General features: G+C 36.3%; 2 protein-coding genes across 5 annotated transcripts in view; one reads left to right on the top strand and one right to left on the bottom strand.

Annotated features, from left to right (window-relative positions):
- Positions 1-631: 631 nt before the first annotated feature.
- Positions 632-18,939, bottom strand: RPF1 (ribosome production factor 1 homolog). Its single transcript, XM_002751014.7, has 9 exons — positions 18,695-18,939; positions 17,202-17,258; positions 14,734-14,814; positions 8,215-8,310; positions 7,476-7,629; positions 2,477-2,559; positions 1,889-2,070; positions 1,603-1,729; positions 632-866 (listed from the first exon to the last, which is right to left on the bottom strand). The coding sequence occupies exons 1-9, from the start codon at positions 18,920-18,922 to the stop codon at positions 825-827; spliced, it is 1,050 nt and encodes a 349-aa protein (XP_002751060.4). The 5' UTR covers positions 18,923-18,939; the 3' UTR covers positions 632-824.
- Positions 18,695-27,374, top strand: part of LOC100397154 (uricase) — a 110,073-nt gene continuing 101,393 nt past the window's right edge. For 2 of the 4 annotated variants that reach the window (XM_078332333.1, XM_078332332.1), the window contains exon 1: positions 19,884-20,013. The gene's annotated coding sequence lies outside the window, so the exon portion shown is untranslated. Of the gene's footprint in view, positions 20,014-26,381; positions 26,517-27,374 lie in introns of those variants that run through there. The other 2 variants (XM_035252007.3, XM_078332331.1) reach the window with 2 other exon arrangements.

The raw sequence follows: 27,374 nt of genomic DNA, 5'->3' as shown, positions 1-27,374 counted from the left end.
TAATCTGCTCTGAACACCTGAAGAGGTTAAGTCTGTAGAGTTTGTTCTGCCTACTCTTCTCACATAACTTAGGCTACACATCTGGCAAGACTGCTAGGGAATTAAAAGTAAACTGTGAACCTTTGTTCTTTTAAGGTCAGGAGGAGGCTGTTAAATTCTACAGTTTCCATTCATGAGTTATTTATAGGGTTAACTTTGTTTCAGTGCCTGAATGGAGTACTACAGCACCAGGTACAAGAGTTCCCCCCTAACCTGGCCATAAAAAAAAACAAAAAAACCCACCCCAAACCAGGAAGCAAAGATTAGCTTCAGTAATTGCAACTTTGCTTTAAACCTTGGTAGATCATTTTGCTTTAATCTTTTTACCCTTCTGAAGATTTAAGACAATGTTAAAACATTCAGAAACCTGGCCTCCCTTTAAGTTATTTATACTATGTGCCAGACACTGGATTAATAAATATCCAAAAATTCTATTAATTTTTTAAAAAAAATTAATAAAAACCAAGGGTTTCCTAGTGTTCATCATTTTATTCCTCTCATGTGTTCTATGCAAATGCAAATAGAAAAGTTAATCTGAATCTTGATTCCAACTTAGTCACCGTTACCCAAGAACAAGAGAATTAAACCTAAGCAATCACCAAAATAACTTTTATTTGTATTTTCTACATAAACACACAGTGGCAATTTATGGCATTTGGTAATCTGTCCAGACATGAAAGGTTTATGAAATCAGCAAATGCCATTTCGAAGAGTATTCTGTCAAAAATAATTTACCAAGCAAGATAGGCCTGTTCAGCAAAATCCAGTATTATTCTCTCAGTACTTTATAAATGGAATTTTCTTCTACTTGTATCCATTTCCCGGGGCTGATTGAAAGTGGAAAGGCGGGGGAGTGGTGGGAGAAAAGAAAACAAAAACATAATGAACAATTTAGGTAAGATAGTAAAAGTCAACGCCCCTAGATCTTTATCGGTAACACTAGTGTTGAAAAACTGCGTTTGTGTGAGAATCCAAATAGTCTTCTGCCTAATATAAAAGATGCTGGCTGTGTGTGTGATTTTAATAAAATGTTACCAAGTGAAGTACTGCTTATACTAGATAGAAAAGGATGTTTTAAAACATTGAAGTTTTCATTTATGATTTAAGATGATGAACTCCAAACTTCTAACAATAGTTCTCAAGAAACATGCAGAAGAGTTGCATATAACACAGGCTCATAAACAGATTGCTGGGCCCCACCCGCTAAGTAAGTTGCTGATCCAGTAGGTCTGCAGGCCAAAGAATTTTCATTCCTAACAAGTTCCTAGGTAATGGTGCTGGTCCCACTTTGAGAACCATTGTTTATATTTCAGATAAACCAAAGTTAATCACCAGACCCAGATATTGTTACCACATGGTTTTCAGTTCAGGGGTGCATGTGCAGGATGTGCAGGTTTGTTACATAAGTAAATATGTGTCATAGTGGTTTGCTGAACAGATCATTCCATTATCTAGGTATTAAGCTCAGCATCCATTAGCTATCTTCCTGATGCTCACTCTCCTTCCACCCTCTTATCCCATACTTTTAAAATTACTTAGTTTTTTTAAACAATAAGCACTTACCTTATGGACCCATTCATACTCCCCATATTTAGAATCAAAAGTTCCTTTCTGAAGAGACCTTAATTTTAAGGTAAAACGTGGTCCAAGTTCCTGAATTCCCACTTTCTTTTCACTCCTGAATATGTATCTTCAAAGACAAAAAGTTAAATTGGTCTGAATGAGCTACTGTTTAACATGACAGGGTTCAAAAGGTAATTCATTGTATCCTGTATGATACTTGCTACAATACAATGGAAAATTAGTTCATGTTGAAATTATTGAAGTCCAACGAGTTTACCTTCCTCACCTGTGAAATCTGAAGAATATATAATCCCGTTGATTGTGGAATGTGGCAACCTGCCTTCCAATGAATTGAGGATTATGAGGAAAGAGAGATGCAAACATACGTCCAATTGAATGACCCAGCCGTGTTGTAAAATTATTCAGAATTATTTCAGGTATGTGTTCTGTAGGGTCCTTACCTCTTCTCTAGAAAAATAATGAAAAATAGCACTATGAGCTAAGCTAATTGGCAACACCTCTCAATGCAATTTTAAGTATCAAAATTTACATGACAAATTTGCAAAATTCATCTTTAATGACCAACTACCACAGATGGCTTATCAAACAAACCCATGAATTAAGATGTATCTAAAATGATTTTAATATGCAGTGAATGCAACAAAAAAAGTTCTATAAGAAAATCAACATGCTTCATAATAATGAGGGCTATTGCCTGCTGGCTGTCACTTAATCACAGAGTCCCAAGAAAACTGATAGATTAAAAACTGCTTTAATTGGAACAAATGCCATTATTAAATTAGAGCTGTAAGACACAGCAACTATTAAATACTGTGAAGAGATCAATGCCAATCAAGGAATTCATAAAACTTACCTTAATTTCTTTACGAAGACGAACACTGCTCATTTTAAAATGAGCAGTTGGGCCATTTGGCAAGTGACTCAAAATAAGTCCATCTGTTCATAGTTAAGAAAAACACACTGAACTCCATAATCTAAATCTAATTGTTTAAATAACTGGTCCTCTACATCCAAAGGCCCCTAAAATCTGTACCCAAGTGAATAGGCAGATGTATACATTCTTCTGGGGTTAAGTGACATTTTCCTACAATATCAAAAACTCAAATCAGTCAAAATCTTTCAAGAAAATAGACTAACCTAGAGTAGTCCCTTTCTTCTCTCTTTATAATATAATCATCATCACCCTCAATAGGGTATCATAAGGTACCCCAAACTAAAGTAGGTGAAAAGACGCTAATTGACCAGTACTCTTGGGAGTAAAATAGGATGGGATTCTACAATCATGTAACATTGCAAATAGAATATAAGTTTACCTCCATATTCTGAAGATTTATAACCCCAAAATATCACTTTTATAAACTTTTATGGTCAGAATATGCTGTCAACTCTGAATAACATTCCATGAGACTAGACTCCTAAGCTTTCTTCTATGAAATTAAAGTTACTAGTATTTTGCAAGAGATTAGCCCTTACCTAGGATTGCTGTACCACAAATTATAATCAAACCAATTAATAGCCATTCACTGATTGTCATTTCCCACTGAGAATTATGCTAGACACCCTAAACTACAAATGAAATGTAAGATCACCTACCTACCTACAACCAGCAGGGCTTTCAGCCCAAGGGCTCTAGAAGTCCTGGGGTGCTAGAAACTAAGATTGCTACCTATATAACATTCTTCAGGTTTTTATAGCACAATCTGAGCTTCACTTGAAACAACTTTACTTTTCATGAGTAATTCTTGACTATTGCTTAATGGCATTACAAGCAGGCATACTAATGGCAATCAATAGGGCTTTCACTTTATATTATGCTTTCTAGTTTAGGAGAAATTTTTAAGCACATTTCATCTGATTCAACAACTTAAACAGGTCAGAATCAGACTTTCAAGTCTGTCTGCACACAATACATTATCTTTCAAAACAGATGTTGCCATATTTTTACAATGACATAAACATTAATTCATCCAGATTAGAAGCTATGGCATCTTCAACTTCTTCTCCCACCAAATCTTAACTTTTACCTTCAGAACTTCCTTACTTAGCATCCTCTTTACCCTTACTGTCTTAATGAGGTCCTCGAGATTTTCCACCTAGATTATTAAAGCAGTTACCATGGTTGGTCTGACCTTTTTTCTCACCATCTCAAGTACATCTCCTAAAATGAAGTCTGAACTTAGGCCTTGGTTCTATAAGTAACTAGCTATGGGACTTGGCTGTTTCATTCTAACTGCACCATAGTTTCTCAAGTGCTAAGTGAAACTAGATCATCTTGACAGCTGTAGCTAATTTCATACTACTCTGTCATCACAGACTCATCTACAGAAAAAAGACATTAGTATGAGATAAGTATACTAATGAGTATGAGCCTCATACTAACCACAAACTACCTTTCCAATCTGTTTCCCCTATGCCCACACCAAGCTGTTTCCTAACTGGTAGGCATTCACAGTCTTATGTACTATGTATGTTAATCCTAGCATGCATTTTTTGCTTATACTATCTTTAATACCTGCAATGTTTTACTCATCTATTATGGTCTACTTCATTCAAGTCACCTTTTTATGCAGTCGGAATTAAGATCTAAATCTTCTCAGTTCTCACTGTTACCCTAGCACTCATCACTTGAGTTACAGTCAGGAAAACACCTTTCTTCCCATCTCTTAACACTTAGATAGAAATGGGATTTTTTTTTCTTGTTTTGTTTTTTTGAGACAGGGTCTCACTCTGCAGCCCAGGCTGAAGTGCAATGAATGGCACGACCGTGGCTCACTGCAGCCTCAAGCTCTCGGGCTCAAGCAATCTTCTCACCTCAACCTCCCAAGTAGTTGGGACTTACAGGCGTGCCATCATGTCCGGCTAATTTTTGTAGAGATAGGGTTTTGCCATGTTGCCCAGGCTGCTCTCAAACTCCTGGGCTCAAGTGATCCACCTGCCTTAGTCTCCCAAAGTGCTAGGACTACAGGCAGATCTTATTTTTTCTTTCTTTTTCATTCTTTTTTATTTAATTATCTTTTGATCTTTTTAAGATATTAGTGCCTACCATATAGCAGATTATCAGCAAACATTTGAATTCTATCCTTTTTAAAGATTCACCACAGGCTAAACGTCATGAAATACAGCCAAAAGTATTTATTAAGGGGTTTAGGAGATACGAAAGTCATTTCTTCCAACCTCCAAATCAAGGCTTAAATTCTTTACAGAACATTCCCACTAAATTGTGGTCTGTGTCAAAAGCAAAGTACAAAATCCAACCATACCAGTTTCTAAATAACTTCTTTTCCTGAGTACCTGCATTGTGCAAGAGGCTTTATTTACATTACTGCTAATCCCTAACACAAATCACAAGAACAGGAGTCATCATGACTATTTCAGTAAGGAGGAAAAGAGGCTGAAGAGGCTCAAGTAAATTAGCCAAAGTAAATCAGACCAAAGCAACTGTGGATCTCGACCAGGGTGGGACTGCACCTAGCTTAAACCCTTCGCTGAAGTGTACATTTGGAAATGTACAGAGGCGTTTTGTCAGGGTGACTGAGGTGTTACTGGCATTTAGCATCCAAAGGCCAGGAATATAAACCATCTTATAAGCTGCCAAGAGTGTAGTACACATAATTACCCTAACTCAAATGCCAGTAGTTCCCATTAGAACTTTTCATTAATTATTCATTAATAATTATTCAAAGTATTCATTAACAAATGATGTAGGTCTGTACAGATAAAGTTTACATGCTTCTCACTATACCACGTTTACTAAAATGCCTACCATGTGCCAGACACTATGCTTTATAAACATAATAATACATTTAATATGATCTTGTGGGAACTCTAAGGATAGATACTATTTCCTACATTTAAAAAATGAGGAAACTGAGTGGTTAAGAAACATGACTAAAATAGCAAAACTAGCAAGTAATGGAATTTGATATTATAGTTGCCCTGACTCAAAGCCACTACTAGGTTTCTACAGTTTATACAGCTGACAAAGTTCCATTTTAGAATAAGTAAAAAAGTATATCCCTGTAACTTCCACCATTCAGCACTACTCTTTCACACAGTAGCCCCTCCAGTTAGGGGCTTAGAAAGATGCCATGTTCCTAGAATCTAATTTCCCACAGGCTAAATCCTGTTTTTCAACTTTTCCCCTAGTGACATCATTAGGAGTTGTGATTTTTATTCCTGAACCCATGCTAAGTTTCCAGGAATCACCATTTTTTCTTTCTTTCTTTCTTTTTTTTTTTTTTTAACAGAGTCTTGCTCTTTCACGCAGGCTGGAGTGCAGTGGCTCATGGCAACCTTTGCCTTCCGGGTTCAAGTGATTTAGTGCCTCAGCCTCCCAAGTAGCTGGGACCATGCCCAGCTAATTTCTGTATTTTTAGTAGAGATGGGTTTCTGCCATGTTGGCCAGGCTGGTCTTGAACTCCTGACCTGAAGCAATCTCCTGGTCTAGACTTCCCAAAGTGCTGGGACTACAGGTGTGAGCCACTGTGCCCAGCCCGAAAATGTAAACTTTTTAAGGTAATAGATAGTATAAATCAAGTTTGTGTGACTATATAAAACACCCTGGATAAAACAGGGATAGAACATTTACTGAATTGATGAATGCTTGCTTCTTAGCAGGGTTACTAGCAGCCTCAAAGTGATTGGCAATTGCTTTTTAACTGCCAAAAATAAGAGTTTACAGACCTTGCCACTTTGTGGAGGCAGTTTAGAAAAGAAGAAGAGGCAGCAACTACCTTAAAAACAAATCTTTTCTGGAATAATTATTCAAGAGATTTTAGATACTCTGGTACTTTAATCCAGTTAAGCCAAATTATATTATGGCCAAAAAAACACATTACGAAGCTTGTTATAGTTTATTTCTGGAAAGCTACTAGTAAGAGCAGATAAAGTAAGTTATATTGAAAACAATAAAAGTCATAAAAGTTATTTAGATTTTTTAAAAACAGCCTTTTAAACCACTAATTCAAAAGGATCAGTGTTCACTGATAGAAGAAATAAAATGTTATTCTGGCAGCACAGGAAGTCTTGTCCCTATTTTTTTTGCAAATTATTATTTTAATGAAATTAAAAATCATAAAGACTCATTCAATTTGTCATCTTTAAAGCTGCCGAATTCACAGCCATCATTCAATAAATAAATGACCAGGAACAATAACAACAAACCTAGACATCCTTTATCAAATCTCTGATCTCAACAGGAAGAAATACCTTGAGTATTTCTTATTCACAGGCATTCTTTAAGGTAATCACAAAGTTTTAGATTGAAATACATACATAATATGGGTCCAAGTCTCTACCTTAAAAAATCCTGTGACACCACCTCTGGCAATGTAAAATCTAGCCATACCAAACTATATGCAGATCCCCAACTGGATCAGCCCTTTCCTCGTTCTCTTTCCAAATGGTTGTCCCTCTGAACTGAGCACTTTTCTCTGCCTCATTCCCCTCCTTCACCCTCATTCACCTAGACCCAACTTTAGCATCTCTTTCTATGGGAAGTCCCTCCTCTCGGGGACTTTACCAGTCACAGGGTCCCCGCTATATCCTGCATTTCTCTCTTTAATTGTACCATCCACATTATATTTTGTCAGTTTACATATCCATGTACTCCACCTATGAATTCCCTGAAGTTTGTCTCTTGTTTTATCTCTGCATCTTTTACTCACAATCTCTTGGCTGTAGCATTGCCAGATAAATGTTTGGTGAATACAAAGGAAAAATCAGTTTATAGACTCTTGGAAAAAGACATAATTTTCTGATAAAAAAATTATTTTCTGAAAGTGATAGGCAATATTTCCTTATTCTTTTAAATATATTTTTAAGGGGGTGAGGGAGAGGACAGGAAAGGATACTTGGGGTTTTACGATCTTCATTAATAACAATTAGGTCTGTGAAATCTCTTGTGATGCACTGTGGAATAATTTTTTTCAGAGCCAATCCTCTTCTGTAATAAACATGTGAGTTTGGTATAACTGTGGAGAGCTGTTCACAGAGTCGTACTGTTCTCTGCAAAACAAAATAACAAAAATTCTGAATAGTTTTTGAAAAAGAATAAAAATCTTATATGGTACATGTTCATAAGGAAAGAAATAATGAATATTATAATTAATAGAAAGCAACATTGAGGAAAGAATGAAACGGGAACAGTCTCCTCTTTTATCAAAGGATGATCATCCTAAAGCGGTGGTTCTCAATTAGGGGTGATTCTGCTCCATCAGGGGACACATATGGCAATGTCTGGAGACTTTTTTGATAGTTATGATTGGTGGTAGTGGTAGTGGTGTGTGGTTGTATGGCACTTAATGCATAGAGGCCAGGAAAGCTGCTAAACATCCTATAATGAACAGGATAGCTCACCATAACAAAGAATTCTCCAGCTAAAATGTTTACAAAACTGAGGTTGAGAAATTCTATCCTGAAGAACCATGTTTAGTAAACTACATCCTATCAGCAGTACTACGTTTTATTTACTTATTCACAAGCATTCTTTAAGGCAATTAACTAATGATTTAACACGTCTGAACAGAGTACTTTAAACAGAAGTAATAAGAAAATTGAGAATTCAAGAACTATACTAATCAATGTGTTTACCCCATGAGGTCTATCTGATGTTGTGATGAGAATCTTGGGTGAAGTCTGTTTGTTGAAGTAAGAAGCAAATTCATCTGTAGCTTCATCATAAGCAACCTGAGAATAGAGAAGAGGAATAATTTTACATCAAATATTCTCCTGGGCCAGAATTTTAAAAGTAGCTTGAGCAGGACTGCTGGACACTAACTACCTAGCTGATAGAGGATTTAAGGACTGACATTAACCGCCACATGAAGAGGATGTATGAGTGAATTTCTCCTGTGTAAAATACAAGTACAAAACTGAATAAAACTGTCAGAAATAACTTCAGGGCAGAAACTGAGATGTGCTTACTCTTGAACTACTTTCATTTACCTTATCAACTTGGTTGGTGAAAATAATCACACATACACACAAAATCAAGCAAAAAAAACTAATGAAATTACGAGAAGACAAATCTTCCATTAAGAGACACTCAGATTTAAACAATAATCAAAGTAGTACCTTTCAAAATTTGTGGAATATACCAAAAGTGGTACTCTGAAGGAGTTTTATGGCTATAACTGCTCATATTAGAAAATATATATATATTAAGCAAATCAATAAATATGGAATAAACTCAATGGAAGCAGAAGAAAATAATATAGATAAAGAGATATAAATGAATTAGAAAACAAAGATTCAATAGGATCAAAGAAGAAAGTACTTAGAAAAGACTAAGAGAATAGATATCTTGGTAAAAACTGATTTTAAAAAAGCTGAAATAAAATAATATTAGGAATGAAAAGTAGACATTACTATACTCTCATGAACATAGTGGTTACAATGTTTAATGCAATAAAAGAAGTCACATAATCACCTCAATATTTGCAGAGAAACATCTAATAACATTCTACATTCATTCATGATAAACAAAACAAAACAAAACAAAACAAAAAAGCATAACAAGAACAAACAGAATATACCTAACCCTTAACTCATAATATTCTATCCTTAGCGACACAAACGTTAATGATGATGCATTGGAAGTATTCTTTTTAAAATCAGGAACATGCCAAAGATGGCATTATTGATTTTTTCTATTTATTTGATATTAACCTAGAAGTTCTAGAAGGCAGAAAGGGGCGGGGGGAAATGGATCAAAATTAGAAAACTGTCATTTGCAGAAATGATTATCTAAACAGAAAAATGAAAACAATATTCCAATCAGTAAAAAATAAATTTAGGTAAGCTATTGGTTAGAAGATCACTATTCAAAACTCCACTGCATTTTTATAAATTGGCAAATGAAACAATTTTCAAAGACAAGCAGTTTATACCAGCAAAAACCATGATACCCATGAACAGCTCTGGCAAGATTTACGTGTCAAACTTGCATGAAGAGAATTATGAAATTCATGAAATAAACTTCACTAAAGAAGACCTAAATAAAGCAATATATATTATATACATACAAATATATCCCAAAATTCATCTGATTTAGTGCCATTTATCATTTATATGGAGGAGCAAAGGCCTAGGAAAAGCCAAAACACATCTGAAAAGAAGATTAAGGGGCAGGAGTGAGAGGCATCTTGCCCTTACAGATACTAAGACTTATTAAGAAACTAAATTATTAAGAAAGTAATGATGCAGTGACAAACTGACCAAGCAAATAGCCCAGAAAAAGACCAAGCATACATAGGTATTTGATATACAAAATGGCATTACAATTCATTGTGGAGAAAGGCTGCACTACTCCAAAAATGGTACTGGATAAACTGGTTACACATATATGCAAAAGGACAGGAGCGGGTGGGAGACAGGAAGGAAAGTAACTGATTTCCTTTCACACACCAAACAGAAAACAATTCCCCTGACAATTAAGTAAATAAATGTGAGAGGCAACTCTTAAATTTTTTTAGAAAGAAAGAAAAAATAACTTATGATTAAAGGAAAGGGAAACATTTTTTAACTATGACATAAAAAGTTTTCAATACTAAAAATTTCAAAAAACTCAACTATATCAACTTTGAGGACAGGTCCTGGTCCTCAAAAGACACCACAGACAATAAACAGAATTGGCAGAGCATGGTGGTGCATGCCTGTAATTACAGCTATTCAGGAGTTTGAGACAGGAGAATCGCTTGAACCCAGGAGGCTGAGGTTGCGGTGAGCTGAGATAGTGCTATTGTACTCCAGCCTGGGCAACAAAAGCGAGACTGTCTCACAAACAAACAAACAACAACAACAACAGAAAAAGAGAGAATCCATAAATTGGAAGACACCTTTAATATGTATAAAGGATTAGTATCCAAATTATATAGAGAAATTTCACAAATGAGTAAAATACACTACATGATAGAAAACTAGGCAAAAGTCATGAACTGGCTTATCTCTAAAGAAAACAACTTACATTAAACGATGCTCAACATTAGAAAACAAGGAAATACAAATTCAAACCACAAGGAGACAGCCTTTTATCATTAGTCTGAACATAACAAGAGTTGGTTAGAATGCAGATGAGCAGGAACATTACTCTTGTACCACAAAAGTATAAAATGATACAACCACAACTTTGGAAAATATTTTGGTACAATCATGTGAAGTTAAACATTTATACACCCTATGACTCAAAATTATCCTACTGTAGGTAGATATTCTAGGGAAACCTTTATGTATACATACTTTCTATATGCCTATTATCCCCAAATGTATCTCCAGTGAAGACCTCTTTCCTGAATTCCAAGATCATATCCGAACTACCTGTTTAACATCTCTTCTAAAAACTAAAGAGTCATCTCAAACATAATATATGCAAAACTGAACTCTTGCTTACCCCTTAAATCTCCTTCCTTCAGTCTTCCACATCTAGTCAATGACTATTTCATCCTTCGAATTTGCTCAGTCTAAAACCTTAATGCCATCTTTAAATCCTCTGTTTCTCTCACTTTCCACATCTAATTTGTCAGGAAATTTAAGTGGCTCTGATTTCAAAATACACCCAGGGGAAAAAAATATTTTGAATCAGATCAATTTTCATTTCAATTTACACTTTCATTGTAACCACCCTGGCCCAGGTCACGATTAAAGCCCATCATTTATTTCCTGGATTTGTTCAGTGGCTTCCTAATTAGTCTATTTACCTCTCCAGTTACATTCTCTATAAAGCAGCCCATTACTTTTAAAAATTAAGTTTGATAACATCATTCTATTCTAACCCATCCAGTGGCTCCTCATTTCACTGAATATAAAACCAAAGTACACATACCGGCCAGCAAAGTCATTGATCTGGTCTTTCCTCTTCATCATACTTTTTCTAGGGCTTCTTCTACAATCCTCTCCCTTGCTCACTTAATTTCAGTCACAATGGCCTCCTTGTTATTCTTAAAAAACATATTCGATACACTCCTGCCTTAGAGCTTCTGCACTGGATGTTGTCTCATTCTGGGGTTCTTTTTGCACAAAGATGGCTAATTTCCTCACATCCTTCAAGTCTTTGCTAAAAGGTCAATTTCTCAATAAAGCCTACCCTCACTATCCTATATAAAATCACTCCCCAGTAGAAAAATGGATGAGACACAATCAATTGATCAAGGGGGGAAAATATGAAAAGATATTCAACCTCATTCAAATTGATAACTACAAATTAAAACTATAGTGATATACAGATTTCTCACATATTAGAATAGAAAAAATGATTTCTAATTGCAAAATCTCGAGTGTAAGTTTGAAGAGTAACATTCAAGTATCACCTCCCCAAATACTTATTAATTATCATACAAAAGGAAAAACAGTAAATTCAGAGTGGAGAAACCTGGCAGTCACTTTAACCAAATGATCAAGGTAAACATAACCGGCATGGGAAAATCATTACATGCCTCTCTTTTTCAGTAAGAGGCATAAAAAAGGATTTAACTTAACATTCATGGCATAGGTTGAGCCTTCCTAATCTGAAAATCCAAAATCTGAAATATTCCAAAATTCAAAACTTTTTGATAAAGCATCAACATATCACAAATGGAAAATTCCATACCTGACCTCATGTGATGGGTCACAGTCAAAATTTTGTCTCATGCACAAAATCATTAAAAATATTGTATAAAAGTTATCTTTAGGCTGGGTGCGGTAGCTCACGTCTATAATCCTAACACTTTGGGAGGCCAAGGCGGGTGGACTGCCTGAGCTCAGGAGTTCAAGACCAGCCTAGGCAACATGGTGAAACCTCATCTCTACTAAAATACAAAAATTAGCTGGGCATGGCAGGATATGCCTGTAGTCCCAGCTACTCATGAGGCTGAGGCAGGAGAATTGCTTGAACCTGGGAGGCGGAGATTATAGTGAGCCGAGATTGTGCCACTGCACTCCACCCTGGGTGAGAGAGCGAGACTCTGTCTCCAAAAATAAAAAAGTTACTTTTAGGCTATGTGTATAAGATGTATATGAAACATAAATACTCCATTCGGACTTGGGTCCAATCATCAAGATACCTCATTATCTATCACAAATATTCCAAAATCTGAAATCCAGAAAGACTTCTGGTCCAGCCAGGCATAGTGGCTCACACTACTATCCCAGCACTTTGGGAGGCCGAGGTGGGAAGATCACAAGGTAAGGAGTTCCAGACCAGCCTGGCCAACGTGGTGAAATCCCGTCTCTACTAAAAAATACAAATCAGCCGGGGGCAGTGGTGGGTGCCTGTAATCCCAGATACTTGGGAGGCTGAGGCAGGAGAAGTGCTGGAACCTGGGAGGCGGAGGTTGCAGTGATCCAAGGTTGCACCACTGCACTCCAGCCTGGGTGGCAGAGCAAGACTCCATCTTGAAAAAATAAAAAAAGAGACTTCTGGTCCCAAGCATTTTAGACAAGGGACACTCAACCTTTATTTCTGTCCAAAGTACATAAACTGATTATAATCAGAGAAAACTACAGGCAAACTCATATTAAGGTGCTTTCTACTGAATATCTGGTCTGTACAATTAAAAAAATCTCAATGTCACAAAAAGCAAATGACTGCGGAATTGTTCTGAATTTAAGGAAGTTAAATGACTGAGAAATTATTCTGAATTTAAGGAAGTTAAAGAGTCATTACAATGGAATATATGACCTGGGACTTTTCTTTTGCTAAAAAGGACATTATTGGAACAGCTAGTGACATCTGAGTAACATCTATAGAACAGATAATACTGTATTACCAGTATTAACTGTCTGATTTTGATAATTGTGCTTATAAAAAGCAAAATGAGATATAAATAAAGGAGCACCATGTCTGCCAGTTACTCTCATTTCAGAGGGAATATTTAGGACGTCTGGGTGAAGGGTATATACAAATTCTTACTTTTCTATCAAGTCTGAAATAATGTCAAAATAAATTAAAATGCATATACACACAAATTTTACTTACATAAAACTGCAAACCCTCTCTACTCCAGGCAGTCCTGAATCTCCTTTATCATACTATTTTCCTTTAGTAACCTATCACTGGCTAACATATGTCTAACTTATTTATTTCATTGTTTACTGTTTGTCTCCCTTCCTAGAATGTAAGCTCTGGGTGGGTAAAGGGGTGTGTGTGTGTGGGTGTGTGTGTATTTTGTGTACTAATGGATTCCAAGTCCCTAAAACAGATCCCAATACAGTGCAGGCAATCAAGAAACATTTGCTGAAAGAAAGACAGACTCAATCAGTGAATGACTATACCAGGAGATATGTGAAAGAACACTCATAACAGCACTGTTTCAAAGCAAACATTCAAAAGCAAGTTTCCTTTACACAAATTTTAAAAATACATAGTTTTAAAATCTTGATTCCCTTACTTCACTGTTGCAAAGTATCTAAGGAGAATAAGCCAAGTGGAAGATTATCTTGAAACTAAGTTTTATAAGAATACAAAAAATAGCATCAAATGTTATTCTTAGGTATCAAAATGTCTAACAAATACTACAAGAGTCTATAGTATCAGGAATTCTTTTAAAATCCCCAGGCCAGGCACAGTGGCTCACACCTGTAATCCCAGCACTCTGGGATGCCAAAGTGGGCACATCATCTGTTGTCAGGAGTTCAAGACCAGCCTGGCCAACATGGCCAAACCCCGTCCATACTAAAAATACAAAAATTAGTCAGGCGTGGTGGCAGGTGCCTGTAATTCCATCTACTAAGGAAGCAGGAGAATTGGCTTGAACCTGAGAGGTGAAGGTTGCAGTGAGACGAGAGCACACCACTGCACTCCAGCCTGGGCAACAGAGCAAGACTCTCAAAGAAAACAAAAACAAACAAACAAAAACCTCCAAAATATTATTCAGGGATTATATGACAAATGTCAAAATTTGCCTAGACATAAAATAGATTACTAGAAAATATTTACTTAATTTTTCTATAGCATTATTGGGAAATTCAATTATGAAATAATCTATATGAATTAATAAGATAATATGCCAACATTTTAGCTGAATCAGTCCATTATACACCTTTGCTGGCCAGCATTTTAAATATGAACATAAAAACATATAGTTTATGAATTATATGTGATCATTCAAACTAATTTAAGACTTCGAACATTACCTCTTCATCATTAGGGTCTACTGTGGTTTCATCATACACTCGCTGGTTATCAATAGTCTTGGGTACAGGCTTTGGTGGAGCCTAAGTAAAAAAGAAAGGATTACATTACAGAAGCATTTTACATTAATTATTTTATATTACAGTTGGGAAAATCTACAAATAGATTTTCCTCAATCTGTTCCTCATATCAATCTGTTCCTCATATCAATCTACTGCTATTGCTACATCAATCCTAATAACAATATTGAATAAGAGGCTTTTTTTTTTTAAACAATTTGGGTAGAGACACACACATACTAGAAGAATGGCCAATACTGAATGAAATGGCTTAAAACTGTGCAGAAGTAACAAGGAGAAGAAATAGGGATCAAGATAATTATCTAATAATTATCCCCTTATCAAAGGGGAAATATATCAAAGAGGAAAAAAATTAAACAAAAAAATAAAAAAATAACAAACCAACATCTGTACATGACTTTGTTCCAGTATTTCCGGGAAGTTACTCAGAAACATTTAACAGAAGTCTAGTTGTTATCCATTGACCTAGTAATTCTACTTCAGGGTGTTTATGTTCAGGAGTGCAAATGGAGGAGAATTTATACAAAGAAATACGTAGTAACACTATTCATAATGAAAATTAACAGCAAACGGCAAATGTTCAACAACAGGGTAATGACTAAACATACTAAATTACATCAACACTATGGAATACTGTCAGGATCAGTAATCATGCATACTCAGACCAGGAAATAGTGTAAACGAACTGTTAAGAAGTAGAACACAGAATTTTAAGAGTGCACTAAAACTAATTCAAAATATATGTACACTAGCAGAGGTATGAAGAAAATATAAACTGAAACTAGCATTTTATTACCCTAGGAAACAAATATTACATTTTAAGTATTTTTTAAAGGAGGCAGTTTTAAGAAGTCGTCTTTCATCTCAAAAAATAAGAATGCCGGAGGCTGAGGCAGGAGAATTGCCTGAACCCAGGAGGCGGAGGTTGCGGTGAGCCGAGATTGCACCATTGCACTCCAGCCTGGGTAACAAGAGCGAAACTCCGTCTCAAAAAAAAAAAAAATAATAAGAATGGTGGTATTTTCAAATGGTGAGCATAACATTAATTTGCTGTAATAGACTGATTACTAAAGCGTTAAAAACAGACTAACATTGCTTGACATACTAGGATACTTTAGGTCAAAACAGTCTATTATTGACAATTTTATATGGTTTAACCTAATACTATTCAAAGAATGCCAACTGTGTTTAGTGTGTATAGTCTTTACATTTTTTTCTTTCCTCAAGCACCCTTATTTGGTAACTTACTTGGTATCTTAAATGGGAGGAGGAAACATGTATGTTTTCAAAATTTTGCAAAAATAAACCATAAACTAGTAGTAACTATAAATACATTGAAAATAAAAATAACTTGGCTATGCAATAATGTAGGAGTGTTTAGTAGTTTAAACATTTTTTTCAATAGAAAGATTTCACTTCTTGTCAGTACCACAAATATAGCCAAATTCTTTCTTCTTTTTTTTTTTTTTTTTTTTTTGCGATGGAGTCTCGCTCTGACACCAGGCTGGAGTGCAGTGCAGAGGTGCAATCTCGGCTCAAGGCAACCTCCACCTCCCAGTTCAAGTGATTCTTCCAGCTCAGCCTCCCGAGTAGCTGGGACTTCAAGTGCGCACCACCATACCCGGCTAATTTTCATATTTGTTAGTAGAGACAGGGTTTCACCATGTTGCTCAGGATGGTCTCGATCTCTTAATCTTGTGTTCCACCAGCCTTGGCCTCCCAAAGTGCTGGGATTACAGGCATGAACCACTGAGCCCGGCCCCAAATTCTTTCTTGATGCATTCTCTGCTCTTTTCTTTGCCATAATCCTCACCCTCCTCCCACTCCCTGTTCTCACTTTTCAAAAACAGGTTCATATCCTCTGTACCAGCTCTAATGCTTAACACACCCTTATCATCCTACTCTAGAAGAGGCTCTGTCCTGCCTTTCTCCAGCCTTGCCTGACCAAGAATCTTTGCTTCATATCACAAGAGCCCAGCTCAAGGCCTAACCTGGAGAGCTTCCAAATTCCAAACGTCAGCAAGAGGTGCTGACCTCTCAAACACAAAGTTACGTGCAAAACACCCCCAACTGTGTTACTGTATAGGTACACAAACATACACACTAAAGGCAAAAGTAGTACATGAAAAAAATATTTAAAAATTTCAGGAGTGGTTATCTTTGGAGGGAAAAGCAATTACGAAGAACCAGACAAGGAGGGGCTTCCAACATTCTTTGCTAATGCATTATTTCTTAAGCTAGGTAAATAATACAAAGATGTTTATTATATTACTTTTGTATTTCTTTACACATCTGAAATACGTGACAAATTTTAAAAGAAAGTAATTCAACATAAATATAAGGATTCCCTAATATAAGACAGAAATCAAACAGCTAAAAATTTGATTTACCTTATCACCAAGTGCCTCTCTTTCTTTTTTAAGTTTTTTCTTAGCTGCCAACTTTTCCTAAAGGGTTAAAAAAGAACAATATTGAGAAACAACCAGTTATATCACAAACATATACTGAAACCACAAACTACTAATGCTATGAATATTCGAACTGGGCGGTCTTTGTAATCTACTGAAATAAACATCTGCACCTGGATTTTTCTACCTAAATTACTGTAAGCCAAATGGGCTGGCCAATCAATAAGATTTCTTTAACAAAGACCTTGCTCCTTTAAAAAAAAATCTATGGAAAGTTTGACCATTTAAAACTTCACTAGTTTAATCTTTTTCCATAAAGCCTCAAATTAATTAAAGTAAGAAATGTGACGGTTTCTGTTGTGTTTTGTTTTGCCTAACTGGTTGCATCCTAAAGACAACCATGGCTATGCTGCTTGCTTCTCTTGAAGCACTAAAAATAAATAGGAATGGGAGATGAGTTTTCAGGTTGTTTTCCATAAAACCATCACCAGTTATTCACAAATTTTATAATCAAAATATACTTTTAAAATTCGTAAGAGCTTGCAAGGTGGATCAGAATGATCTGTATCTGTATTACCAATCTATATATTCTTCTGGAGATTTCTAAATAGAATGCTTGACAAAATTAAAAATATTCTTTTTTTTCCAGCACCTACTGATCCTCAACCCACCAGGTTTCAGATTAGAAATCATAGCTCCAATAAGTATTCTAGGACATCTCTCCCCAAAACGCGCACACCAGAATGAGTTAAATGGCCCTTATACGTACTCAAATAGCACCTTGAAACTGAACATGAGTAAGAACCAGTGCCGGGCCTCAGTAAGGCCAGTAAGAGGAGGCAGACACACAGCAAGAATGTTGTGTGAACTTCTAAGATGTGAAAGAATAACCAAACGCTTTCTTCCAACTGCAATTTGATCAGAAATGGGCACTGCGACCTTAGCAAGTCGTTTAGACCTCTTTACGTTTCACTTTGTTTAGCTACCGGAAACGTGTAAGACTGTAAAGAATACAATTACCAGAAACTTTACAGTACTCATTCCAGTAAAGAGCTGCTGCAGGAATCAGAGAAGCAGTATTTTGGATTTATTATGTATTGCCTGCATTTCAGATTCCGCAAATTAACCAACGTTGCCTAGATGGGTCAAAGAGCTGAGACTTTTGCCTTCTGGGCCAGGAGGGCGTAGTTTTCACTACTGGGCCAGCGGGGCTTCCGGCTTTCCTTCTGAATCCGGCACCCTAGGAAAGGGCCTATCAAGAAAATCTTCGACCCTGACACTCAGGCAAAAGGTTGAACCTAGAGTCTCTAAACCAGGGGGAGGGGACCAGAACATGTGGGCCACGGCAACACCCTTTCCACCGAACCATAGCGAACACTTGGAGACCAGAAGACAACCACTTCTGTGCGCCCCGCGACCGCACTAAGCGTGGGGAACACCGCGCAAGCGCCTGGCAGCCCCCGCCCCTCACCTACCTTCCGCTGCTGCTGTTTCCACCGCATGAACATTAAGTGTCGCCGCTGTTTGTTTTTAATCTCCGAAATGCTGAAGCCTGGAGGAAAGGCAGCCGCTTTCGGGGGCTGGCCCTCACTTTCCGTCGCCCCATCCCCAGCGAATGCAGCATCCTGAAGTTCTTCGGCAGCGGCTTTCCGTTTCAGGCTTTTCTTCTCGGTGCTGCTGCTCTTATCCCCGGATTTCGCCATGGTGTCGGCTCCTTTGCGTCCGTACGGAAACGGAAATAGCCTTCGTCTGTGACCCTTTCGTTAACCTTTTACTTCCGGGGTTGCAAAGTTTTTAAAACTGTAGACGGCTTTTGTGAGTTTTAGCCATTTAAGAAAGTAGTAAAACTGAGGCTTCAGGAGAGTTCAGGTAGCTTACCCAGCTGTATGAATTGTGAGATGATGAGTTTGGGCACACCTTGTGCATCTGTGTGACCAACCCTCAAAATGATGGAGCAACAACAAAAAAATCTCATCTGATTTAGTTTACATTTTACTTGAGGGAAAGCTGAAATGAGCACACAAATAGATTGTGATGAGCTATAAAGTAAGACATGGTATGGATAGAAAGAAAACAGGATAAAAGAAGATAAAGAGAGGGTAGAGGGGCACATTGCAATTTTTCTTTTTCTTTTTGAGGTAGAATCTTGCTTTATTGCCCAGGCTGGAGTGCTGTGGTGCACTCTTTGCTCACTGCAAACTTCTCCTCCTGAGTAGCTGTGACTACAGGCATGCACCACCACGCCAAGCTAATTTTTGTATTTTTGCAGAGATGGAGTTTCATCCTGTTGGCCAGGCTGGTCTCATACTCCGGATTTCAGGTTATCTGCCTGCCATGTTGGCCAGGCTGGTCTCTTACTCCTAATCTCAAATATATATATTTGGGCACGGTGCACTCCTGTGGTCCCAGCTACTCAGGAAGCTGAGGTGGTAGGATCCCTTGAGCCTGGAAGGCTAGGTTGCAGTGAGCCATATTGGTGCCACTGCACTCCAGCCTGGGTGAGAGGGTGAGACCCACTCTCAAAAAAAATCAATAAAAATAAAGTAAAAGCATCACTCAGAATCTTCTTTTGAGAAGAGCCGATGTGTGGGCGGGTGTGTGGAAGAAGGGAAGAAATGACAGTGGCCTGAACCAGGGTAAGTCTAGTGTAGGTGGTTGAGAAGTGATTCTTCTGGAAGGTAAAGTTGCTGATGGAACTGAATGGAGGTGCCAAGACTTTTGACCTGAGTGATTAAAAGGATGGCGTTAACATCAGGTGAATTGCGGGAAATTTCAAGTGGAACACATTTGAGAGGTAAGATTAAGAATTCAGTTTTGGAAATGTTAAGTTTGAGACACTTATCTGATTGGTGTTGTCAACTAGTCAGTTGGGATGTATGATTCTGCAGCAGGAGAGAGAGGTGTGGGCTAGATATCAAAATTTGAGAATCATTGCCACATAGATAGCATTTCAAACCGTTAGAGTAAGTATAGATTGAAAAAGATCAAGAACTAAACCCTGGAAGAGTCCTGCATGAAGAGATCGAGAGAAAAGGAGGACCAAGCAAAGGAGAAGGAGAAGAGAAAATCAAGAGAGTAGAATGTCATGGAAGGCAACAGAAGACAGTGTTTTCCTAGTGGTTAAATTTGCTATATTCTTCATTTTAATTTTACGAAAATGCTTTCCAAATAGCAACAAAATAATCCCTTTTGATTTACTCTTAGGAGTCAGTTTTCCAGAAACTGCCTTAATTTCAAATTTTATGGACCAATGTCTACATTTAGTATTTTGATAAGCCAATATGTTTTTGTCCATATTTCATTTTGCACCCATTTAAGTTCTGTTTAACAATAGCAGCGTATTAAAAGCATCAAAGCTTTGTCTTCCAGAACACAAGCCCCATACAAACCTGCTATTAGACTACAAGTTTAAAATTGCTGTTAAAAAACTTACAATAATTGAACCTAGGAGGCAGAGGTTGCAGTGTGCCTAGATTGAACCATTGCACTCCAGCCTGGCTGATAGAGTGAGATTCTGTCTCCAAAAAAAAAAAAAGTCAACAAGAGTAGAATTAATACAATTTTGTGAGGAGGCATTAGAGCTACACACCCTCCCACCCAAAGCTGAATTGGAGTGCTATTCAGAAATTGAAAACCTGGGGAACAATTGTATGCTGAATACAGTCATTTCTCTATACTCCATACTATGAAACAGACATAATACTTGTGCTGGCATTTTTAGAAACCAAAATTATGTCTTTGGTATAATTTCAAATCATTTCCTTCAGGTGTTTTTTCAGGAGATCCTAAACATGGCCATGCATCCAAACGTGGTAATGGATGCAAGGACAATCCTCCAAATATTTTCCAGGTAGCTTGTACCCTACCAATAAGGTGAGCCATTTAGATAAATGGGAATTTTTATGCCTGTTAATATTTCCAGAAAGTGTATAGTTCTACATGAGTCTTCTTAGGTGATCCAAATTTCTGAGCAGAGAGAGAGAGTAGTGCCACAATCAAATTCAGTTTTACTAAAGTATCATCTCTTAAAAGGATTTCTGGTTGTATGAATCCATCATAGGAGCTTCTATTTATATCTTTGGAATGTATATAGTACTGCTGGCTGGTGTTTCTGACTATAGGACTATAGAACAGCCATAAGTATAATTTAAATATCAGTCTGGAATGGCTTTTTGGTGTCTAAGTATTTATTTTGTTGATTTACTCATGCAACAAATATTTAAGTCATTCTTGTCCTCTGGATATAGCAATCAAAAAGGAACCACTCCCTGCTCCATGGAACTCCAGTGAGGAGAGAACCAGTACACTAGCAAGTACAAAAAAGGGATTCTTTAACAGCCATCTCGTTAGATAATCAAGACCAAATTTAGAATTACAACTTCCTAGTGCCTTTTTCAAAGAGCCAGAGTAGGTATATTTGTAAGTACCTTTTTGGTAGTTCAGCTATCTATTTTCCATAGAAATTAACTTATGTCCAGTCCAGAGACACAAATATTTAAAACACAAGGTAATAAAGCACAGTCCTTAGCTTAGCCTGGCAGTTCACAAACTTTTTGTCTCATAACCTCTACACATTATTAAAAATTATTGAGGACCCCCAAAGAGCTTTTGTTTATGTGAGTTATATTTGTTAATATTCACCATGTGGAACTTAAAACTGAGAAAGAAATTAAATATGCATTTATTTATTTAAATGTATCAAATAAACCATTATATGATAACTTACATACTTTGTGAACATTACTGTATTTTCTTTTAATTTTTAATTTTTTTCTGCCATCTGTAAACAAAGAAAATGATATTTTCCAAAACAAAAAACTTAATGAGAAAAACAGCATTTAAAATGTATCTCTTCAAGTCTCTTTTGTATTATAATTAGTAGAAGATAGCTGCATTTATATATGCCTCTCTGCATTTAACCTGTTGTAATATACCATTTGTTTGAAGTATATGAAGAAACTGACCTCAAACAAGTATGTGGTAGGACAAGGGAGGAGTATTTAAGAGCTTTTTCAGATAATTGTGAATATTCTTCTTTGATATTGCATTAAAATTTGAGAAGTGGTAAGTTTTTTAGATATTAGTTGCAATGTGGAATATGAAATAATATCAGTGAGCTTTCCCTGTTCTATTACATTAAAATCTATTGGTCTATCTTGCATTTTGAATGGACCTTTTACCAATGCATAATTTTATAACAATGCATTCATTGGTTATTTGGAAAATGTTAGTTTGTGGAGTTTTGCATGTCTTCCCAAAGTTGACACATTCATTATGTAATTTCAAGAAATCACATTTAAGAAGATTGCTACTAATTTTATCAGGGAAGTCTGGAAGTGCTGGTAAATTGTCAAGCTCACAGCGATGGATACAAATTTTCTTACTTTAATCCCTAGGTTGCTTAGAGATTTTCACTTGAATAGGAGCTTTCTTGGCTCCAGGTCACTGATAGTGGTTCCCTGCAATGCAGGGTAGGAGGTAGCAATTTAAGGGACTGAGAAGTTTGGGGTGGTAAGGGCCCATTGTTGATATAAACTTTCCAGGGCTATTTTTCAGGCTAGGCCATCTTTCAATTATCTTCTTTCATCTGTGGATCCCTGAAAATTAGCTTACTTTTTCATTACTACCCCGTTAGTTAACAAGACCAACCTTACATGAAGCCTTAATATATTCTAGGAAATTGTTTAGGGAGGCAATCTAAGGAATGCTTTGTGGGGGTCCTTCCACTCTACTCAGTTGTGCAGGATGGAAGCCACCATCTCACTGTATGATGGATCCTAAGGCAGCATTTTGGGAGAGTCAGCATTTATATATTGTTTGTTGCTTCTGGCCAAGGTTTTTCTTTTTTCCTCACCCACTATAGAAAACAATGTCTTCTCACAGCCTCTCCTCTTGTTCTTGAGGCAATCTATAAACTTTTCCATTTTTTTTTCCTGTAAGGCAAACAGATGAAATAAAGAAAAAAGGCTCCTAATCCCTTATCCCTCTATACTCTAACAATGATGATAAGGTCCTATATAATGTGGATTTTTAACTCCATAAAAAATTGGAAGAAAGTTAAGCTTCATTTAGGGGGAATAATGAAATTTAATAGCTTTCTTGGAATTCCCATCAGAAGAGCCAAGAGGGCTTCCTTGGCAAAGGGAAAGACAAGGAGAGGAAGAGCAGTGTGAGGAACTGAAGATGTTTATAGAATCAGCGTTAACAGTAATGATATCATCAGAATGCAGAATTGGATGACACTCTTCCTATTTTTTCTCTATGTGACTGTTACTTACTAGACTGATACTAGAGTGAAAAAGTAGGGGTTATGTAAAGGACTTTTCAGTAAGTGATTAGGTTCCAAAAGTTTCTATTATATTCCAGTACACTCCAGGGAGATTTTGTTGGTTTCGTTTCCCTAAAATTATTCCTTTTTTATTCTAAAGCTGAGAGTTCAGGATAGAGACCAGCATATCCCAAAAATGTGCCTTAGTCAAGGGCATTAAGTAATGCCCATAACCGAGATGTAGAAAGTTCCAGACATCACTAGGTGCTAGAACATCTTGCACTTGCTAAAATCTTGCCACAGGCCTGTAGAGCTGTTTTAAGTATGATCCATGGAGGAACAGCAACAACATCATCTGGAATTCTAGTAGATATACAAAATCTTGGGGCTCACCCCAGACCAACTGAAAGATCTCCAGGTGGTTCATAAAAACATTAAAGTTTGAGAAGCATTGTTGAAGAAGATGTGGGTTACATCCCTTATCCCCACTAATTTCTGTTTATCCATCAGATGCCCTCTTTTGGTCCAAACATTTGTGGTCGATTTTAAATTATAGTTATTTTATTGTTGTTAAAATAGTATTTTATTATTTTAAATATGATTGCATTACCTGGAGGGAAGACAGACTGGTAAAAACTATTGTGAGAAACGAAAATATTTGATTTGTTTTCTCACTTACTCCTTGTACAGATTTGGAATGAGATTTAGCAGATCTCTTATCTAACTGGTAGGCAACATAACAATTCAGGGATCTATGAATATACCTTGTCAGAACCAATAGCTTTACTTTTCTTTCAGTCAATTACCCATGAAGATTAACTTAGGGAAGTTCTAGAATAGTGATTCTCAAAGTATAGTCCTTGAGCTAGCAGCATCCACATCACCTGGGAACTTGCTGGGTGTACAGATGCCTGGGCTCTACGGAATCAGAGGCTCTGGGGATGGGACTTACAAATCTGGATTTTAACAAGCCCTCCAGGTGATCTTGATGCATGTCCAAGTTGTATATCCATTGGTCTTCATACATTATTATCTTCTAATATCAATAAGCTGACTATTTAGGGCTTTGTTTCTGTGGTATCTATGGTAAGCTTTCCTAATGGGCAGATTTCATAAGCAAATCAGCCTCTTTTCATGTCTATATGTAGGAAATATTGGTGTTCACACTAGTTTACACTACTCTGGCAATGGTGGTAGAGCTTGATATAATCATCACCTTTAACTAAATAAAGTAGACATTAATGACTGACTATAAAATCATGTTTACTTTTCCCTGAAGTTAGTTAAAAATCTGACACTATAGTATGCCCAGGTGGCTCTTGGACATGTTATTTATATTCATTCCTGTTCATATTAATATCCAACACTGATTAGCTCCATTGCCCAGAAATAGCTGATTCTAAAATCTCAGTAATAAGACATTAAATATTTTCCTCCTAAATGCAGTGTGGTATCCTTGATTGAATCCTGGAACAGAAAACAAAACAAAATAAAACGCAAAAACATTAGTAGAAAATGGATGAAATCAGAATAAAGTCCAAAGTTCATCTAATAGTAATATACCAATGTTGATTTTTAGTTTTGAAAAATGTTCTTTGACCATATAAGATGTTAACATATAAGGGGAAACTGAGTGAGGATGTATAGGAACTCTCTCTATTATTTTTGCAACTTTTCTGTAAATGTAAAATTAAACCAAAATAAAAAAAATTCTTAAAAAACATCTCTTCCTGGTCCTTCACTTAACAAAGCCCTTAATATATTACCAGGTAAAAGAAATTACAGAACTGCCTTACATCAACTCAGGCTGCCTATTTGTAGTAGAACAACAGTTGTTTAATTTGTTTTGTTGGAGTGCTTGCAAACCTATTAATAATCACAAAACACATTTGCTTAATATATAGGACTGACAATTAAAGCAGAATTGATGCTTTCTTTACTCTCCATTCCCTGTGCTTTCATGTAGAGTTTCTACTCAGGTACTTTGTTCCTGGTGATAATGTTGTTTTAATAATAATCCTTAAATCATTTCATGGGTGACTGTTCCCATCCACCCCCGTCCTCCTCCAGAGCACTTAATGCAGTGCTGCAGGAAGTAGGTATTCACAAAGCTCAGATCTCTCTGACTAACTGACTGACTCAATGTGCTACCTGTAATTATGTTTTAAAATTTAATCAGGGCAGGTCTAGGAACTCAAGGGGATAAAGTCAAAATCAGCTATTCAAGTTAGGTGTGCATAAATTGTCTAGAATGAATAGGCTTCATCAAAACTTGTCAAAATGCAGAGTTTGTCAGTGGAAGCAAGAATATCAAAAATTTAAATCATCCATATGAAATACACTCAAGACTGAAGGTGAATAGTTCGTGGTGAAGTTAACATTTCTAGAATAAATTTTGGGCTGAACACAAAGTTACCAGTCTTCTTTCATGTTTTTAATTTTATTTCATTTTGTTTTTCATGATAATCAAGACTTATAAATATTATCTTCCTGTGGTTGTTGCCATGGCTTGAGAAATTTTGCAAAGAGCTGTAATAGAAAGGACGGTGTATCTCTCTTATCTTCCTCTGTAGTATATGTGAACTAAAACCAAAGCTATGTAATGATATCCAGAATTGGGACTGAGTTCTGTGTAAAACAGAAAAATAAAAATAAAGAAGATGCCAAGAATTATGATCTAACATTAGAGATTTTCGAAGTAGTTCTAAAATATCAACTCCACCTTTCTAAAATTCCTATAAAACAGATACAAGGCAGAAATTATCATCATTTTCCAGTGGGAAAATTGAAATTCAAAGAGATTAAAAATAGTACCCAGATTAAACTGCCAATCGTAATTTGTAATCATTACTTTTGAAACTAATCATGTGGCATATCTTTAGATCCATATTACTTAAATTATTAAATGAATACAACCCTGTACATCCGCATATAACTCGTTTTCTTAACTCTGCTAAGGAAGAAAGCCAAACTTCGTGCCATATGGATCCTTTAAAAGAGACAGGTGCATGAAGTTTGGAGCAGTGAACGTAAGAGCAATATTTGTTTTTCATTTAATTATTTCAATTTTTAATTGTAGAGACAGTAGAGCTTTTTACAGTTTTGGCAAAGTGAATTTAAGAAAAAGATTATACATTTGATATATCATTTCCTATTTCTATAATTAAACTGGCAAGATTTACCTCAGGGGTTTCCAATTATAAAAAGTGGGAAAGTTATCTTTATGGTTTCCTGAGGGGAAGTAATAAATTGGAAATTATTTTGTTGACACAATCACAATATTGTTGGTCAGAGCCAGGAAAATTGTTGATTTTTCTTACAGCTTTCTTTCTCGGGAATAAAATAGTTTTCAAATACTTGAGTAAGATTTTACATTCAAATCATTCACAGGAAATTTTGATATTTGAGCTGATAAAAAGAGGTTACCATTTGAATTACATTGACCTGCTAGAAAACTGTGCCTTCTAGCCTTCTACAAAATGAAGATGCAACTTAACCTACTTTACATGTCTGATAAAAGATACCATCTATTTTATATTATGTCTCAAATCGATCATGAATATTTCTGCATTTGTTGTGAAGCCAACATTTAACATAAAGAGGCCATAAGGTTTGTTGTTAAAGATAAGGAAATACAGTGTGTCATCTTTTCCAGGAACACTTTGTGTTATTATATTCCATATGAAAATAGGAGTCATGGTATTGCTCCACAGCCATCCTCATTAAAATGGAAATATCGCTAAACCTGGAATTGTGTTTAAAGAATATCGCACATTTCATCCATGTAAACTATTGAGTGAGATTGTTTTGGTACTCATTTGTATATTGATTCATACTACAAATATTTTTGAGTACTCAAACCAGAAACGGACCTTGAAAGGAAACCA

The sequence above is a fragment of the Callithrix jacchus genome, chromosome 7 (assembly GCF_049354715.1).
Source record: "Callithrix jacchus isolate 240 chromosome 7, calJac240_pri, whole genome shotgun sequence".
NCBI classification, from domain to species: domain Eukaryota; kingdom Metazoa; phylum Chordata; class Mammalia; order Primates; family Cebidae; genus Callithrix; species Callithrix jacchus.
Note: the sequence above shows the minus strand (reverse complement) of the source record. Positions and strands in the feature narration are given on the sequence as shown.

Bases quoted from the DNA above. Each gene is read 5' to 3' on its own strand.
- RPF1 (XM_002751014.7), bottom strand. From the start codon at position 18,922: ATGGCGAAATCCGGGGATAAGAGCAGCAGCACCGAGAAGAAAAGCCTG. The intron at 7,630-8,214 runs GTAAACACATTG...TTTGTTTTGCAG, and splicing joins CATCAGATAGACCTCATGGG to AGAACAGTACGACTCTGTGA. The intron at 2,560-7,475 runs GTATCCTTTCCT...AACTATGAACAG, and splicing joins TGAAGATCGTAAAACCCCAA to ATGGACTTATTTTGAGTCAC.